Source organism: Liolophura sinensis, chromosome 2 (assembly GCF_032854445.1).
Source record: "Liolophura sinensis isolate JHLJ2023 chromosome 2, CUHK_Ljap_v2, whole genome shotgun sequence".
Classification (NCBI taxonomy): domain Eukaryota; kingdom Metazoa; phylum Mollusca; class Polyplacophora; order Chitonida; family Chitonidae; genus Liolophura; species Liolophura sinensis.
In genome coordinates, this window is record NC_088296.1 from 15490643 (window position 1) to 15509735 (window position 19093).

General features: G+C 39.7%; 1 protein-coding gene across 1 annotated transcript; it reads right to left on the reverse strand.

Moving 5' to 3' along the window:
* Positions 1 to 1250: 1250 nt before the first annotated feature.
* On the reverse strand, positions 1251 to 15929 carry LOC135462824 (EGF-like domain-containing protein 2). The gene is made up of 11 exons (XM_064740105.1): positions 15710 to 15929; positions 13821 to 13870; positions 12565 to 12693; positions 11771 to 11908; positions 10775 to 10974; positions 9553 to 9686; positions 8020 to 8174; positions 6408 to 6495; positions 4922 to 5084; positions 3607 to 3718; positions 1251 to 3192 (listed from the first exon to the last, which is right to left on the reverse strand). Exons 2-11 carry the CDS (start codon positions 13867 to 13869, stop codon positions 2984 to 2986), a joined length of 1377 nt encoding a protein of 458 aa, XP_064596175.1. The 5' UTR covers position 13870; positions 15710 to 15929; the 3' UTR covers positions 1251 to 2983.
* Positions 15930 to 19093: the final 3164 nt, after the last annotated feature.

Sequence of the window (19093 nt, forward strand, 5' to 3'; positions counted from 1 at the left end):
GCACCTCAGAATTTTAGGGCTGTACCAAGTACACCTCAGAATTAGATTGTACCAAGGGCACCTCAGAATTTTAAACAGTACCAAGTACACCCTCAGAATTAGATTGCACCAAGGGCACCTCAGAATTTTAGGCTGTACCAAGTACACCTCAGAATTAGATTGCACCAAGGGCACCTCAGAATTTTAGGGCTGTACAAGTACACCTCAGAATTAGATTGCACCAAGGGCACCTCAGAATTTTAAACAGTACCAAGTACACCTCAGATTTAGATTGTACCAAGGGCACCTCAGAATTTTAGGGCTGTACCAAGTACACCTCAGATTTAGATTGTACCAAGGGCACCTCAGAATTTTAAACAGTACCAAGTACACCTCAGAATTAGATTGCACCAAGGGCACCTCAGAATTTTAGGCTGTACCAAGTACACCTCAGAATTAGATTGCACCAAGTACACCTCAGATTTTACGGACCTTATCATAAATATCACAGATGTTCAGAGTGCACATTGTACACCTGAGATTTTGCTGAGCGTACCAAATACACATCGCATTTTCATGCCGTATAATATACAGACCCTAGACTGCGCCAAGCACATCACAGATACCATATACATCACAGATGTTTAGACCGTACTGAAGTATCATGCCGAAGACCACCCGACATGACACCCCAACCAGTCACATTATACTGACACCGGACCAGCTAGTCCTGTTTCCTTGTTCTCTCAGTGCTGAGCGACAAACGAGGCAGCAACAGGTACCATTTCTTATAGTCTTTGGTATGACCCGACCCGGATTTGATCCCGGGTCTTCTGACTTCCACACGACTTTGTAGACCAATCAAATAAATAAATATATCAAATGATTAACAACAGATTGAAATTTTTGCTTTAAATGAAGACATCACCTTTTAAAATAGTCTAAAAGGTCATTTTGTGTTCATTCCCAACTGGGTTTTCACTATATTTTTACATATTTTTAATACTGAATAATATGCCAACAAAAACTGTGGTTCCCTACAGCTGACGTTTTACATTATGTGTACTTTTTTTAAAGGTGGACCATCAGCATAATTTAAAAAAGAACCCTTTTCCAGATGTGTATTTTATTTAAAGGTGAACCATCAGCATATTTTTAAAAGAACCTTTTTTCCAGATGTGTACTTTATTTAAAGGTGGATCATCGACATAACTTAAAAAAGAACCCCTCTCCAGACTTGATGATTTTATAAAACAAAACACAGATATCAGTAAAGGTATCCAAATAGAAAAAATCTTTATTGCAAATTTTAATTGTCGATGAAATGCCTGCTTAGAAATTGACTATCAAGTTATGTGTCCATAAGGCTTAGATCTTTTAACACAAAAATCAAGATATCAAAAAGTCATAAATACATCAGTCCATGGAACTTGGTATCTGGAATTCGCAAATAAAACAAACTTACCAGAAGCATTAAACAAATAGAAAATCGGTTTTTGCTCTGATTAGAAAAATACAAGCAAATTTTACGAATGATACTATAATGATGATTGGCACAAGGGCACTATCAGCACTACAGTCATATGCAACACAAACACACAGTTACGGCACTCTAATTCTATATTATAGACATTATAAAGAACATTTATGGCACTATTTCCATTTATGGCATAGGAGCACTTTTGTGGCAAGAATGCCAACCAAAATCTCGCTTAAGGCATTACACGGTTAGATAAAATACAGCCATAAACACAACGTTGAAAGGCTAATGCAGAGAAAAGTAAAAAGTTAACATGGATATACTGAGTTTCAGCTTTTAACTGTTAAAATTTTAATTAAAATCATATTAAAATTTCTGTGATATTATTGCCGAAGACATGGTGGGATAGTGGGAAAAAAGCTTTATACATTATGTCCACAGACATGGGGCAGGGGGTAGTTTGTGGGTGAGAGGTGTTAAGTTACATATGTATCTTAATAAACGCAACAATTTACACAAATGGAATTAAGGTTCACGTAGCTCCTTGTTTTCTCGTTTTTACAGAATCAGTGACAGAAAATTCAATCGACCAATCAGAACGCGTCTGGAAAAATTTTAATGGCGGATATGGTTGTTGTTGTTATAACGTAAACACCTACGTGTCCTAGTAACACCACATCCAACAGGCCTGCTTCACATGGTATTAATTAAAGCAGTTTATTATTGTTCAGGCGATTTGAGCAATCTTCTGCATTTGTGTGCCAATAGATGCCTCGAACTGGTTTTATCATGATAACATAGAGCCATAATGCTACCCGGCTCTGTGGTTATATCAAGGTCAGCTTACGTGCATTGAAAGGCAGCCGAACCTTCTTGCACGAAATTTGACTGGATGAGAAGGTTTCTGGATGGTACGTCCCTAAATAAATGTCACGCCGTTACTTGCTTCAAATAACAACATTACCCCAAAAATTTGCTAAAATACAAATACATTTTAACCTTATAATAAATCCGCATATATGCCTCATATCGATATGCCAGGCTATAACTGTCTGGAAAACCATATACACAAAACACACACACAGAGTGTAGAGTTTTCTGCACATGCCAAATCCATCACGAGTCTTAGCTAAAATTTTAACATCGTTTTAAAACTTAAAAAAATGTAAGCATTGTTACATTTAAAAATAGAGACAATAAAGCAACTATATTGCTATAATCCTGGAAAGACAAATGCAGGCACACACAAAAAGGGGGCCGTATACCATGGGGACCATACATAAGCTCAAAGAAAACAAAAACATTAATGTGGAGAAACAGCTTAAGCCAAATATAAACAAAAAGAATGCTGATTGGACAGTTACAGGTTCTTTACTGTTTGAAATTTAAAATGAAACCGACGAGTAAGAAAAAGCGGTGCTAACTAAGAAATAAATCGCTTTACTGTCTACCCAGAAATAAAAGCCCTTCCCAAATCAAAAATGTCCCCTTCCTCTTTGAGCATTCATTATCATATTGCGTCATTTATGCAGTGCTTATGCCCTTGTTGTAGTACGCAGACTCTGTCTTCCCTTCCGGTCTGGCCTCACTTCGGGTAAAGCGGAAGCAGAGGAAGGCGGAGGCGATCAAAGCCACCAAGAGCAGGACACCGAAGATGATGGTGACAGTCAGGAATGGGACGCTTTGAACGCAAGATTCAAAAGTGCTGGCGGGGCACGAAGTAAGCTCAATGTCTGCAAGATAAAACAAATCGGAAATGTGTGAATATTTGTTCATTTCTCTCATAGAACATTTCGATCAGTATTTTTAATTCACAATTAAATTCTACGCTGTAGGAAGAAGATGCCTTTCTTCGGTAATGTCTTCAACAGGAACCTGTTGAATTATTGCCATAGCTCTCACAGACGAACTGTCATTGTAGGAAAAAGTAATGCCCGTTACCCTTCAAACTCGGTAATAAAGTTCATAAAATTTGTAATGCAGGTTTTAACATTTTAACACTGTAAACATTACCGGTACGAGTGTGATATTTTCTGATATGCAATAATTTGAGTTATTCTTGGTAAATATAGAAACTTTGATTTGATTAGCGAATATGGAAAAATTTTAAATACAGCCTCGTTTAAGCAAAATCACGAAGCACCCACTAGTGAAGGAGAACACCCTGACGCCGGATTGGACGGTTTCCACCTCGGTCTCGTTGCCTGCCTGACGCTTCTTACGTCCGAAGCCAGTACCAACTGGCCCGCAGGTTGACACCTGTGACAACAATAATATATGCCATTATGGACAAGACTTAATAAAGTCTTTCACACATGCATTGTGTAACAGTCGCTAGTGAAATTCATGTAAGATTACATGAAGACTGTAAAAAGACTGTTAAAGGCTGTATCTGAAAAAACCTTTGCTTGTATTTCCTTTAGCTTTTAATGCATTCCAACGGTTGATAGCATGCTGGACTGTATGGACAATATTGCTCAAGTTTGTCCCCAGTGACGTCACAAAATTTTTCTACACCTTTATGTTCAATCTTTGTGAACTCTACTCATGTTATGTGTGACTTTGTAAAAGAAAGCATATCTGACATAGAATACCAGTTATTAAATATGACGCTATGACGTAAAACACATATCAAACAAAGTCTATCGTACATTCCAAGCTCTTCAGTGTATTTAACTCGATGAAGAAATCTTTAAAGAAAAGAATATGTGAATGTACAGTTTTCTGCGGTCTTTCTAAAGAAATTTCGATTATAGAGTCTATGTCCTTTTAACCACTCTGTCATGAACTGCCCCCTTTAAATTTATTGATTTATTTGATTGGTGTTGCCGTACTCAAGAATATTTCACACATACGACGGCGGTCAGCATTATGGTGTCAAGCAACTTAGCAAACCCACGACCATCCATAGGCTGCTGACAGACGCCCCGTCAGACTTAAAGAATATATGAAAGGAAATCTAAAATAAAGATTATGCCAAAGAATGAAAAAGAAAACCTAAATTTCTGAAGCACAATTTATATCTTTCAATAACCCCTCTATTTTATTAAAATTTTCATCATCGATAAACTAACTGGTAAAGCCCCTTTCACCATTCCAGATTTCCTCTCCACGCACAGAATTGCTTCCATCACTGATGAAACTATCATCACTGATGTCACGACTGCAGACAAACTACTAATTTCCGCTGCAGTTTAAAGCCATGTTTACGAACGTACATGAGAAGATCTGTCAGCAACCTGCGGTTGCCGAGTTTCCTCCCACGGTAATGCAGGCAGCCGTTGTATAAGTGAAATATTCTTAAGTTCAGCCATTTTACGCCCAGAGAAGAAAGCTGCGAAACATTTTTTTGTATTTTTATACGTAAGGACACATTCTAAGCCGCATGTTAAGAAATAAATAACAAGAATCATGTATTTTTTATGATGATCCTTGTTGAAAGTGATGGTAAGCTTCTCTTACTGGGTTACATCTGTTGTCGCCTGCTCTACACACGAGCAGGTCACACTGGAACACGAGGTCTTGTGAGTTGTCGAACTTGAAGGCGTCGATGGGAATTGTGATGACGGTCTGGTTCCTAGTCATCGGTGGGCGAACAACGTTCAGAGCATCCAGACCGATACAGCTGAAACCGGAAACCACAGAAGGATTAACGGGCGCGAGAATTTTAATAACATGGAGATACCCAGATATGTTGAGCAATACAGGAGAAACGCACACACGGTGAGCGACACAGGAGAAAGTCAGACACGGTGTGCAACACCGGAGAAATTCAGACATGGTGAGCAGCACTCAAGGAATTCAAAAGTGGTGAACAATACAGAAGAAAGTCAGACATAGTGAGCAATATAGGAGAAACGTACGCACGGTGAGCAACCACAGGAGAAAGTAAGGCACGATGAGCAACACAGAAGAAACTCAGACACGGTGAGCAACACATGAGAAAATCAGACACGGTGAGCAATACAGAAGAAAGTCAGACACAGGGAGCAACACAGAAGAAACTCAGACATGGTAAGCAACACGGGAGAAACTCTAACGCGATGAGCAACACAGGAGAAACACAGACACGGTGAGCAACACAGGAGAAACGCACACACGTTGAGCAACACAGGAGAAAGTAAGACACCGTGAGCAACACAGGAGAAAACCAGACATGGTGAGTAATACAGAGGAAAGTCAAACACACTGAGCAACACAGGTGAAACTCAGACATGGTGAGCAGCACAGGAGAAACTCTTACGCGATGAGCAACAAAGGAGAGACACAGACACGGTGAGCAACACAGGAGAAACGCACACACGTTGAGCCACACAGGAGAAAGTAAGCCACGGTGAGCAACACAGGAGAAAGTCAGACACAGTGAGCAATACAGAAGAAAGTCAGACACAGCGAGCAACACAGGAAAAACTCTAATGGGGTGAGGAAACTCTAATGCGGTGGGCAACACAGGAGAAACTCAAACATGGTGAGTAACAAGGAGAAACGCAAACACGGTGAGCCACACAGGAGGAACGCGCGAAAACGGTATTTGAAAATATTTTTGTATGCTGGGTATTGAGACCACCTAATTATATATATCGTCTTTGCATAATAATGTTTTAAATAAGGATGTGCTGCATGTCTAATAAATTTATTTGAATATAAAATCCAAACACGTCTTTAATCTTTGGTATGATAATATTTATGAATATATTAAAAGTATAAATATGTATATACTAAATATATTTTAAAAAATTATAATATTATCACGCAAAGTCAATATACAAAATGGGGTCCTAGATATTCAAAACTTAATTTCAAAACTCTTTTTCTTTAAGGAAAAATCCAAGAAAAAGAGTTAAGACCATATTTACAACTAATTTGTAACACTATTTCAATGGAACTTTATGCTATTGTTATATTCTTCACATTTAAAGCAGCATTAGAAAGAATAAAGGGTACGTACCCACCGGTTACCAAAACCTTAGACGCACGGTTGGCTGTGTTTGTTGAACTATACGCGGTACAAGAAGTGGCAAAAAGAGACTGGTATTCTGAAATCAGATATAAAATAGTTTCATCAATAACTGATTAATTCGTTCATTCATTTTCTTAGTGCATGCTTAATACGTTTTTTAAAACTATTCTGCTTTAATAAAATATTTCTTGTACTTTGCTAACAAAGTGCATTTAGTTCAAGATTTCCACTTAATTCAAGACCAATAGGCCTACATTTTGAATCATTTTATTATCTTAGAAATTAGTCGTCATACGAAACTCGAGGGCAATGTTTAAGCAAAAGACACCTATCGTGTATGTAATATAAAAACAGAAAACGAACTTGCTGTTTGTCGAGAACGGGATATGAAGAATGCCATGCCAGTCTTAATGTTCTATTTCTGCACAGTCATATGGTGTCAAGTTTCAATCAAGTTTAGGATATAGGTCAAGTCGGTTGTTTCCTGTTTGCAGTGTTTGAGAGACCCAATTAACGCATTTGATTTCTATACCTGGGACATATAAATGGGCTCCGGCTCATCGGAGATAATCCAGTGTAACAATGGCTGCTCCCGCAATTTTCTAAAGGGCTGGAACTTAGCGTTTATCTCCCTTGGGACATTCATTTGTTTGAGTTTCATTCGAGTTCACGCACCTTTGTGCGTGATCCTACGGTACCGAGACAAGGCTCGTGTATAGATGGGCGCCATCAGTGCAGTGATTTCATCCCAAATTTGTGGATAATTGTGGAAAGTATCAGATATTTCATAAGTATTTTCAGATTCCTTGAGTCTAAATGTGTATCAGTGGTGTAAAACCAAGCAACTAACTGAATTAATCAAAAACATCCTCAATAAAAACGAACTATTTACTCACGTATTAGCTAATGAACATTAAGTTATTCAACATGACGGCGCTCACGAAAGGCAGCATGAAAAGATAGTTCGATGAAATAATCAGCCGTGGCGTTTCTGTAGACTAAAAACCAAAGCAGATCACCGCTCTTAGTGCGACATGTGAGGAAAGAGATGTCACTGCAGCCTAATCGACTGGGTATGGCAAAAGTCTCGTATATCAGCTTATGCTTTGGGTCATCCAGCGTCGAGAACAAAGTGTAGAACTCACGATAACTATTGCTGTTTCCCCTGTGAATTCTGTTATGCAAAGTCAAGTGGTAAGTGTGTAAATATATTTAAATTGGCATGGTTCAGCTTGAGCACGGACGGAGAAGATAATAATACCATCGAAGCCTTTAAAAAAAACGCACTGGTCAACAGTTCGGTACGTTCGCTCAGGTGTCGTAATGCACGAGTCTCGCTTTCGACGTGGCTGTTGTAAAAAGTATGTTCTATATTAGAATGTTAGGGTTTGTGAATATCTTCCTGATTCATGCACGAAATTCTTCGATTCACGCCAGCATGCTACTGTCGTTTTCTTTTCCTTTAAAGCTTTCTCGACACTGATCCTATCCCATCTTAGTGGTAGTAACCATCTTTGGCCAAACAAATGTTTTGCCAAACCTAACGTCGGAGCAATCTAGGGCTATTTTCTAAATAAAATATCCGGGACGTTGTACTCACGCGTGGAATCGAGGACAAGCCGCAGCTCCAAGTCCTCGCCAACGATAGCCGTCTCTGTTGCGGCCATCTCAGCCCCCGAGGACGCTCGGATGATCTCCATGTGGGTCACTGTTGTCGTACCGGTTACGACCTGACCCGGGCGGGAAGCGGCAGGCCTAGACAACAACAACAGCAACACTGAGTGATTTCAATTCCACTACGGAAAATGACCCACATTCACAAAACATCGTAAATCAAAATGAGAATTACGAAGATTGGTTTACAAACTTTTGTGAAAGTGGCTCACAGACTATAAAATATCTTTCACTCAGTGTCAGTTCAATGCCAATATTTCATCCACCGCCTCTTAAGGCTTTTTTGAAAGGAGTTAAAAGCATTCAAGCAGTTGGATTCTAAGGTGGACATTATTTACCATACCAGCCCTACCAGTGTCTAGGAACTCTGACGTCACAAGAAGTTTTCCCACTGTACATTACCATGGATTCTAAGGTGGACATTATCTACCATACTAGCCCTACCAGTGTTTAAGAACTCTGACGTCACTAGAAGTTTTCCAACTGTACATTACCGTGGATTCTAAGGTGGACATTACCTACCATACTAGCCCTACCAGTGTTTAAAGAGAATGTTACGTCAGAAAGTATTTTCAAGCTAGTTTTGAATTGCAATAATGTAGCCTTGTTTGACTTTAAACACTACGCAGTGATTACCTTTAGTGATGTCAATAATTCATGTACAACTTCACAAATCTGAGGTCATTTTGGTGGGGGGTGGGTTGTTGTAGAGTGAGCCCAGGAGAGGCCTATAGACCCATCACGAAAACTACACTAGCCTAATATAAAGCATGATTAAAGACGTACAGCATGGAGAGTAAAACCAGAGCATCGACGTCAGTGTCATAGCTGGCAAATGGTCACAAGTAACCGGTGAAACACGGCATCTTGTCAGTTTACCTCCGTCAGGGTTTTACTACGGCGGCCAGCATTATGGTGAGAGGAAACCGGTCTGAGCCCGGGGGAAACCCACGACCATTCGCAGGTTGCCGACAGACCTTCCCACGTACGGCCGGAGGGGAAGCCAACATGAGCTGGACTTGAACTCACAGCGACCCCGTCAGGGTTTTATTCTAACTGTTCATGTAAATACATAGATACTAGCTATCTGCACGTCCCCTAGCACCATGGCTTAAGCTGAATGAGGTTAAAAAAGTGCATTGATGTTAATTGCAATTTACAAGACGTCTCTGGTCTAGAATTACTCAAAACGCTGTGCTGTCGTGACATTTAACTCACAGACTACACCATGAAGGGTTAAATTAAAACATCTTCGACAGTGTGATAATTAGCAAATGGTGAAAACTGGTGAATTCAAGTCATTTCAGTACATTTTTTGGTGCCAGGAGATATGTGTTCCAGGAGATATGTGTTCCAGGAATGAATGTTCCACGACGAGCGCCAAAGGTTTGAAAATGTTTCTGCTCTGCACAAGTGATATTGTGACAAGCAGGAAGGTAAGACTAAGAAGAAAACTCACTGGACCCCGATAACCCCCTGTACTTGTCCGTCCGTAGTATGGATACAGTTGGCTACATGTTCCTCGTCGTAAATTGTTTCGTACAAGGTACTGTACTGCACAACAACTCTCACCGCGTATATCGTGTTACCGCTCTGGAAAAAAAAGCAACAACATAAAGAAAACATTATTTTCCAACTATACTAGCCGTCCTGGCCCCGGTTTCATGAATCATACTTAGCTAAGTAAGCGCTTAACAACCATGACGACGTATGTTGTAAAGATATGAAGTGCACTTAGCTAGGGGCTACTTAACACATAAAGGTTTCATAAAGGTGACCCCTCCACATAGATACATAGTATGACATAGCCCCCTCCCCCCCCCCCCCCCCCCCTCCTTTCACCAAAAATGTTTTCTTTCCATAGACCAAATAACATGGGCTGGGCGATTTTAATAAAAATGCTTAACAAATAAAGGACAACAACAGAACAATGGTCTGTCCAGTTTGGACCTAGGTCGCCATTGTGTGGGAACAGTTGACCCATGATCCATGAGTTCTCTCCCTTAGACTGACCTCTTCAAATGCGATGGCAAAAAAACACCCCGAAATATCATGTGGTTTCTTAAGCAAATACCCCATCTAAATTGAGTAAACAATGACAGGGAAGTTGATCGTTTTTTCGAGCGTTATTATATTTCTTACGGCGCATGCGTCGCTCTCTACCTCTATGCACTTTTTAACGGAATAAACATCTGATTTGAATTTAAAACATCTGACTGCACGATGACATTTAATTTCTAATCATATTGCAACAAGTAACACCACATCAGCTTTTTTAGCTATAGTGCAAGCAAACTACTAGACCTCTGCTTTCAAAATGCACAAATATAGACAGCTATGAATTATTTGTCGAATATCCCTTAGAAATGAACTATTTCAAGCAAAAAAGATGGATGTGACGTCACGGTATCCGCTGCACTGGGTCCCAACAAATCACTGTAGGATTATATTTGTTTCACTGAACCATTTTATCAGGTTGGAAATAATATTCTAAAATAGTAAATGGAGCTATTTTTCTGGGAATTTTTAAAGGGCTTTTATCTGACATGACTTCACTATTTTGAGATGACCTAACACTGGCTTAGAGTGTTTCGCTTATACAAGGTGTAGATTACACTTCTCGACACTGATATCGGAAATGACAGACGCAGCGCAAGGTGGAGATACCAGTCGAGCCTTACGTTTGCCTGGACGGTAGATGTTATTCCGCAGGAATTCAGATTGAAGGTCTGGGTAAAAGAGGTCGAGGGAGGGGTAGGGTTGGAGAACTGACACTGCGCCACGTTCCCTTGATTCTTGACAAAGATCTTTCCGTTAAAGTTGGCTCCTGGCAGAGGGATGATGGTTACGGACATTGTACTCACGTCGCATGTGGTCGAAACTGAAAGTGAATGAAGAAAAATGTGTTGCAGTGCGTTACATGATGCAGTGGAGGACAAGCCCCATGTGATCGTATTATCGTTATTCGGAATTAAACCAATTTCTAAACCAGATCCACAAAAAGCTGCATGTGGTCAAAACTGAAAGTGAAAAAGCGACAATCTATTACGTCACGCAATGGAAGACAAACCGTATGTGGTCGAAAGTGAAAGTGAAAGACCTCGAATGTATTACGTCATTCAGTGGAAGATAAATCACATGTGGTCGAAAGTGATGCAGTGGAAGGTAAGCCCATGTTTTAAGAATAGCACGTTACTCTAAGAATTAACATCAAAAAAACTCTTTACCATCAAAAGGACATGACCAAAAGTAAAGAATGTTCAAAATCAAACTATGAAACCTGATCAACCCAATTTAATGTAGTAAGTAACTGCAACAAAACATTAAGATCAGCCAAATTTTAAAATATAGCCAGCTCACTGTGGGGAAGGGAAGCCTGAGATAAGATGTTGTCACTGTAACCCGACCAAAAGTTTTCTGAGACGAGAAACTTTGACCAAACTCGAGGTGCAAATTATTTCTCTGATGCTGAGGTTCAAACTAGTTTTCTCAAATGGCGAAATCTAACGAAACCCGAGGTCCAAACTAGTCTTCTGAGATGGGAAACTCTCACCAATCCTGAGGCCCAAACTAGTTTTCTCAAATAGAAAAACTCTGACCAAACCAGAGGCCCAGCTTAGTTTGCTGAGATGAGAAATTTTGAGGGGAACTGTGATGCCTATCCTAGTTTCGCTTACCTCTCTCTGTGTCGCAGCCTAGGCCCGTGAATCCAGCAGTACAGGCACACAGGTCACTCGGTCCACCATTGTTGTAACATATTTGGTTAGTACCCACACAGTTTTGGTTGTTACAAGTTCCGGCCGTTCGGAGTGTTCCTATAACGATAAAAAACAACAACTTAAAAGAAAACAAACTCAATAAAGTGGTAAACTGTAACAAGTCTAAAACCCAACTTACTTTCTTTCCCCATGGGAGACTGTAACCCAGGAAGGCCAATGGGAAGGCAGAACATAAAAGACTTACAGCATAGAGAGTAAAACCAGAGCAACAATGATAACTGGCAGTGTGACAGCTGGCAAATAGTCACACGTAACTGGTGAAATATGGGTTCTTGTCAGTTTACCTTCAGTTAAGGTTTTATTCCAGCTCTTCATGTAAACGCTTAAATAGAAGCAAATTAGGCGCTCCCTAGCACCGTGACTTAAGCAGAATTAGGTTAAAAAAAAGTGCACTGTTGTTTGTTGCAATTTATTATACATCCCTGGTCTGAAATTACTCAAATTGTTGTGTTGTCATACATATATTCATTTATTTGATTGGTTTGTTACGCCGTACTCAAGAATATTCTACTTATACGACGGCCGACAGCATTATGATGGGAGGAAACTGAGCAGAGCCCGGGAAAGACCCACGACAATCCGCAGGTTGCTACCAGACCTTTCCATGTATGGCCGGAGAGGAAGCCAGCATGGGCTGGACTTGAACTCTTAGTGACCGCATTGGTGGGAAGCTCCTGGGTCATTGTGCTTACCTTGAATGGAACAGTCGTACCCAATTCTTCCTAGGCCACATTGGCAGTTGCCGGCGTTGTTACCAGTGGTCAAGCAGGTGCCCTCGCACAAGGTTCCACTCCGCCGACAGTCGTAGGCACGTTGTCCCTCTACAACCACAGGCAGAAGGAAAATATTATGGTCGAGATTTCAAAGTCGTTAGTTTTGCCCAGTATTGTTTTTTTATTATTTTTATTATTATTTTTCATATTAAAGAACAACAATAATAAAGAATAACAATAAAATTAAAACAATTCTCAAATTTAAGTTAATGAAAGACCGCATGAATACGATTATTATTACTGACAATCTCTGAAATTTAGTCTATGCACTTGTGAATCAGAGATTCCTAAACATTCAAACAACAGTTGTCTACATTGTCAAAAAAATACCTTCTCATTTATCTCAAATTAAAATTTTAAGGGCCGATTTTAACTTTCACTGAATACGAGTACTAAACTTGTGCTTGTGGTTCTGCCAACAGCATACATCAACTGAATGGAGCCAGTCACCGCCTTAGTTAAACTTTCGCCGTATTTATTTATTTATTTGATTAGTGTTTTACGCCGTACTCAAAATTATTTCACTTATGCGACGGCGGCCAGTATTTTGGTGGAAGGAAACCGGGCAGAGCCCGGGGGAAAATCACGACCATCCGCAGGTTGCTGTCAGACCTTCCCACGTACGGCCGGACAGGAAACCAGGCTTTCACCGTACTGCTTTCATTAAAATGTATCTTGGGGTATGTGATTGCTTTTAACTGTATCAAATTATGGGAGGCGAATTTAATGCAAATTCACCCTGAACTGCCTATTAATGGAACGTATTTAAAAAAAAAAAAACCTTCATACATCCACGTAACCTCTACCATCGACGATTGACTTTGTTAAGCCTCTTATTACGATTATTTATATATTTGATTAGTGTTTTGCGCGGTACTCAAGAATATTTCACTTATACCTTGGCGGCCAGTATTTTGGTGGGAGGAAACCGGGCAGAGCTCGGGGGAAACCCACGACCATCCGCAGGTTGCTGGAAGACACCTCGTACAAATTTCACGTATGCTACGGCGATCAATTTTATGGGCTGATGCTCTCACACTGAAGAAGTTATGAGCTTCGGAAACTTGTATGTATTATATGTAACAAAAAGGCCGCCATTGCACTTTAAAGTAATGACCCTTGAATCCTTGCACTTTATAATAGTATAACTTCATGCCTGAAAAATATAGACTTACCAACGAACAGCACCATCGCCAGTAAAAGTAGTACCTCGCGGAACATCATCCTGCCAACACAAAGACAATGAGTATGCGCCTAAAAAATGGACCTACAGTGTAAACATACTAGAATGCAAGAGACTACTGTATAGAGAGTAAAAGGAGAAAAGCAACGAAAATATGATAGTGGGCGAATGCTAACACATAACCACTGAAATCCGGTTAGGGTGGAGGCATTGCTTAAAAGGTTCCAATTGCGACAAAGACTGGCCTTTCGTGTGAAAAGCACCAACAAAATACCTATGAATACATTAGCATACACAAGTTGCCAGTGGAACGTGGAATAAAGAAGGTGTTGCACAAGCCCACAAACAAGAATTAAATGCACCCATCGTTTACATAAAACGTGGGTATGAAGTTTCCGCTCAATGGCCCTCAGTCTATACATCGCAGTCTTTGAACGTTGCCAGTTTATCGAAAATAAGAATTTGGAGGGGAGGGGGCGGGAGTGGGGGTGGGGGGGGGGGGGGGGGGTCAGGAGTTAGTGATGATGGACACTTGACGAACCATATACTGATTCCTGGTTTTAAACATGTTCTCGCCACGATATGGCTGAAATATTGCCGATGTGGCGTAAAGCCATAATCATTCATTCATTCATTCACTTGACATGACTCGCATTACCGATATGTGAAAGTGTATTTAACCAGTCTTATGAATTGCAACTGATATCGCTGTATGTAGTAAAATCCAATTCTAGTTATAAAATCATGATACCAGACGGTGCATACGCTACTACTATTGAATTATGATCTCATATTCAACATAATATTTTGTTAGTTTAATGAAATTTTTGTGTTGAATTAACAGAATATGTGTGTTATGTTTAACAGAAAAATCTGCTGCCATAGCAGAATACATTCCGGCATCACTCAGACTTTGTGTTAAATTTAGCAGATTCTTTTTTTTCGAGTAGCGGTACATGAATTTCATACCCCAAGAATTCTACGACTCCTTGTTGTTAATTACAGCCATCAAAATCCTTTGTAAAGAGCTACATTATTACACATTAAACATTCTCCACACTAAAGTAAGTCAAACAAGAATGATTTCTTTCAAAGTCTTTCGATTTTTACCGTAGTTTGTTCGAATTTATTCACCAGAATTTTAACTATCGTACAGCTTCGAAATACATAAAGAAAAGACAAAAAGTGCGCTTGGGCAAAACAACGGAAATTGGATTATTGCTAACGGATATGTACATTAGATGGTGAACAGCACGTTATCTACAGCTTGCCAGCATTATCTTTTCAATGACGACTTCTTTGCTGTGCTGTTTGAATAATGGTTTGGATGCTGTGAGCTACTGTTTTCATTGCAAAACTTATTCCACAGTTTCATCATGTGTTAATTCACACATACCACTGATGGTGTGAACCATCCTGCACAAGTTTCTTTAATCCTACAATGGCTGTATGCGCAGTCTAACCTTCGTCGAAGATCATACGGGCCGTGAGTGTAACATGATTCCGTGACATGCCGTGTACTGTGGCTACGGCATATTGTTTAAGTTAAGCAGCACTATAAACATGTTGGTATAATCAATGCCCTAATGAATATTGTTCCAAATAGTTCATACGGATGTCGTCCAACACATTGGTTACAAATTTTCAGTCTTTCTTTGACGTCATGACGTCCCAATTACTTTCACCTAGAATGAAATGAGGCGCGATGTTGTCTCGAGATTGGATGATGAGGCGTTGGGAAAGACGGATCCATACATAGAAACTGCCCCGTTTCACGCCATCACAGAAAAGAAAAAAAAAAGAACAGAAACGAGCTAACAAAGGATGATATTTGGATTATTTCATAACCGTAAGAGATTGACAACACGCCCGCTTTCTTACCTAAATTCAGCTTTCCAGTTGAGGAATGTTCGAATTTACGCCAAGTCAACAGAAAGATGATGGTGCGTTACAGACAGTATGAACGTTAACAAACACAGTATAGAAACACTTTTGTTGGTTAATGTACAGTTTGCAGTGTTGTCATACTGCCTGACAACCGTATTTCTGTTGAACAGGATTATCGTCGTAGTTGGTGGTAAAAGCCTTCCATTGGAGTCACACCTGATCTTGTCACAGAGTTCATACTGAGCACACCGTCATAGCACGGTCGTATTTAACCTTCGATATAACAACTACAGTACTGTTACTATATCAGCTCAAAATCCAATGTCACCTGGCGTTGTACCTATATAACACATGCATCACCAAACTGTCTCGCTGCACGAGTTCTGTCCCTTTGGTTCACAGTTCTGTATGAAGTGATACCAAGGTGACATGCATATACCTCTTCATGGTTTATCGACTCATTCCACTGACTCCCTATATACACCAATGGCCATGCGCAGGTCTACCTGTGCCATGCTGGCTTCCCGATCTACTAATTAACGGAAAGATACGCAACTCATGTGTGCATATAAAAGCAATTTCCATCGATGAAATGGAAATGAAAATCGATATGGCGGGTGTTTACCTGCTCCATCACGCCGGTATAGGTTTTGTGGCTTAATTCATTAGCGTGTGAATTACAACGATGTAGCCATGCAAGTATGAAAAGCACTGGGGATTGGGTGTTAAATTAGATAGATAAACCTTCAAAAAGCGCTTGTGTACAGGAAGCTGCAGGTATAGGTCTATGTACCCCAGTATTAGTCAATATTTGGACAAAAGTTAACCGTCGACGAAACACCACTATGATATCAAACTGAAAAAAAAAAACAACACGTAAGGCGTAAAAAAGCTGATGCATGCGTCAATCAATTATGCAAATTCTCAAAAGCATTCACTCATGCATCTTACCGGATAATTGAATATTGATTTAGTTTGTCTGTGAATAGTGCCATAGCAACGTTGGATTAATTGGAGGGTACAGTTGTTTTTTTTTTTTTGTTTGTTTGTTTGTTTTGTTTTGTTTTTTCATTATTCCTTAATGGTGGTCATGATTAATTTAGTTAGGACTATTGGTGTTTCACGCCTAACTCACGGTGGACATGATAGTATGTATGTATGCTTAGGGTTTTACGTTGTAGTCCCACTTTTCAACCATATGACGATGAGGTGTCATCAGGTGTGGTGAACACATAGTATGGCTTTTTATGGCAGGGGCGAGCCCATGCTGTTAGAATGCGGCTGACTCTTAGGAATCATGCTGAAAACACCAGACATGACACCCCATCCAGTCACATAGCAAGGTCTACGTAAAAGCATCTCGTGTATGGAACCTTTACCTGAAACTGGAACAGAATACAGCTTTGTGCGTGATTCTAAATTCCACATATTTACGTACATGACTTGTTTGCGATTATTATTTTTGTCGTTGTTTTTATTATTATTATAATTATTTTTATTCAGTTCTTTTCGAAAAATACCTTATTCCAATACCTTGTTATAAATTTAAAGCAGACAATAACACGTTGCAGTAATAAACGCGGATAGTAGTATCCGGTACGTGTCCTGCGTAACTTGTACATTGCTTCATTACCTTGATGTGTTAAACAGATACGGGTGTATGCAAATTGGGCGAGGGATATGTGGCAATTTATTTCGCACCTCAAAACCTCGAATTACCTCAGGCGGAACCTGTGTGTTGCCGTCTGTGATCTCTTTTGAGTGGCTATATGCCCGGGTATGAATGGTTAGCTTTTTAATGTTGGAAAGTGCAGTCTTTACATATATACTTGTGAACATATCTCATCTGAGTAACATCGAACCATATATTCGGATGTTCCTTAGCACAAACCTTTTTATCTTTTCCTTTTTCTTTTTCTTCTTGAAGTGCCGATATATGAACTAGTTCATTTGGGGTGAAGATGGGTGTGTCGACATTTTGAATGGAAAAGATTTGAATGGAAAGAAGTGCCCTGAATACATGCTCGATCGCGGACTGGCACAAATACTCACTGGGGTGTGACGCGGTCATTGCTTCAGTGATCCTTCCTTTTACTACAAATAAACACCATTACCGGTTTTGACCCACCCAGTAGCACGTCACAGTTGGGCACATTTTATCCTTTCAGAGCGAAAAATGAAAGAAACTCTTTTCAGTACAAGGGGAAAAGCGAAATGGTGGAGGATGGGGGATGCGTTGAGGACATGGGAAGGGGAAGGGGGAGGTGGCGTACACTTTTACAATTTACTTTCTCTTTTCCTCAGAAATTTCTAAAACTTTCTAAAAAGAATTGAAACCTAATGAAGCAAACAACAACAGAAAGACCATTAAAATGCCTATACCTTTACTTTTGTAAAGCTTTTTTTTAAATACCGTTTTGTTTAACTTTTATCCAATGACTTAAATTTATTTGTTTCTTTATTTATTTGATTTTTGTTTAACGCAATACTGAAAAGTTACTGACTAGATATCCGTCAATTTCATGAGTGGAGAAAACCGGAACACTTGGGGCACCCGGAGCACCCGGAACTCATACGTGTATATTTGCACACCATATAGATTTATTTATTTATTTTATTTATTTGATTGGTGTTTTACGCCGTACTCAAGAATATTTCACTTATGCGACGGCGGCACACCATATGGAGGACAAGTGGTCTTCAACAAATGTTACACTGCGCAAACCCAGAACTTGTGTGTCCTAGCGATTAGCAGACAAGGGCCTTCATCCACCAGACAACGCCCGCTACTTATGTATCGAGACCGTCGACGGATTATATAATATGTGTCGGGTTAAAGCAAAAGTGCTTGTCTTGTTTGTAGTTAATTTATTTTGTTCATCCCACACAAAAGTTAGGGTGGATTATGTTGTGTTAAAAATGAAACGTGCCAAAATGGCGTATATAGCTGTATATAGAAAATATTGTTCTGCTCAGTACATCTCATGGACAAAAAAAAAACACTGCTGTTGTATTATACAGTGTCAATAGCTTACATAAAATCGCGCCTATTCAAGTCAATCACATAGGAAATAAATCGAAAATTTATAAAATAAAATGGGAAGACAAGCTCTTCGTTATTCGTGCTTCGTTCACCTTTATTATTTCTCTTTTTTTTCTTCGGAGGGGGGGGGGGGTGTTCCTTTTATTGGGAGAAAAACTAATCCTTTTCTAGGACTATGTCATATGTCTCAGTTAAGCTCAACAATTTCAACCTGTAAGTTTTCTGACATTTAAGTACGTTGTCATGAAAGTTTTGTTTTCTCTTCTTGTGGAAATGTTTAAATTTTCCTACCGAAGAAAACATTTTATCAATGTATGTTACAAAAGCGATGGTGT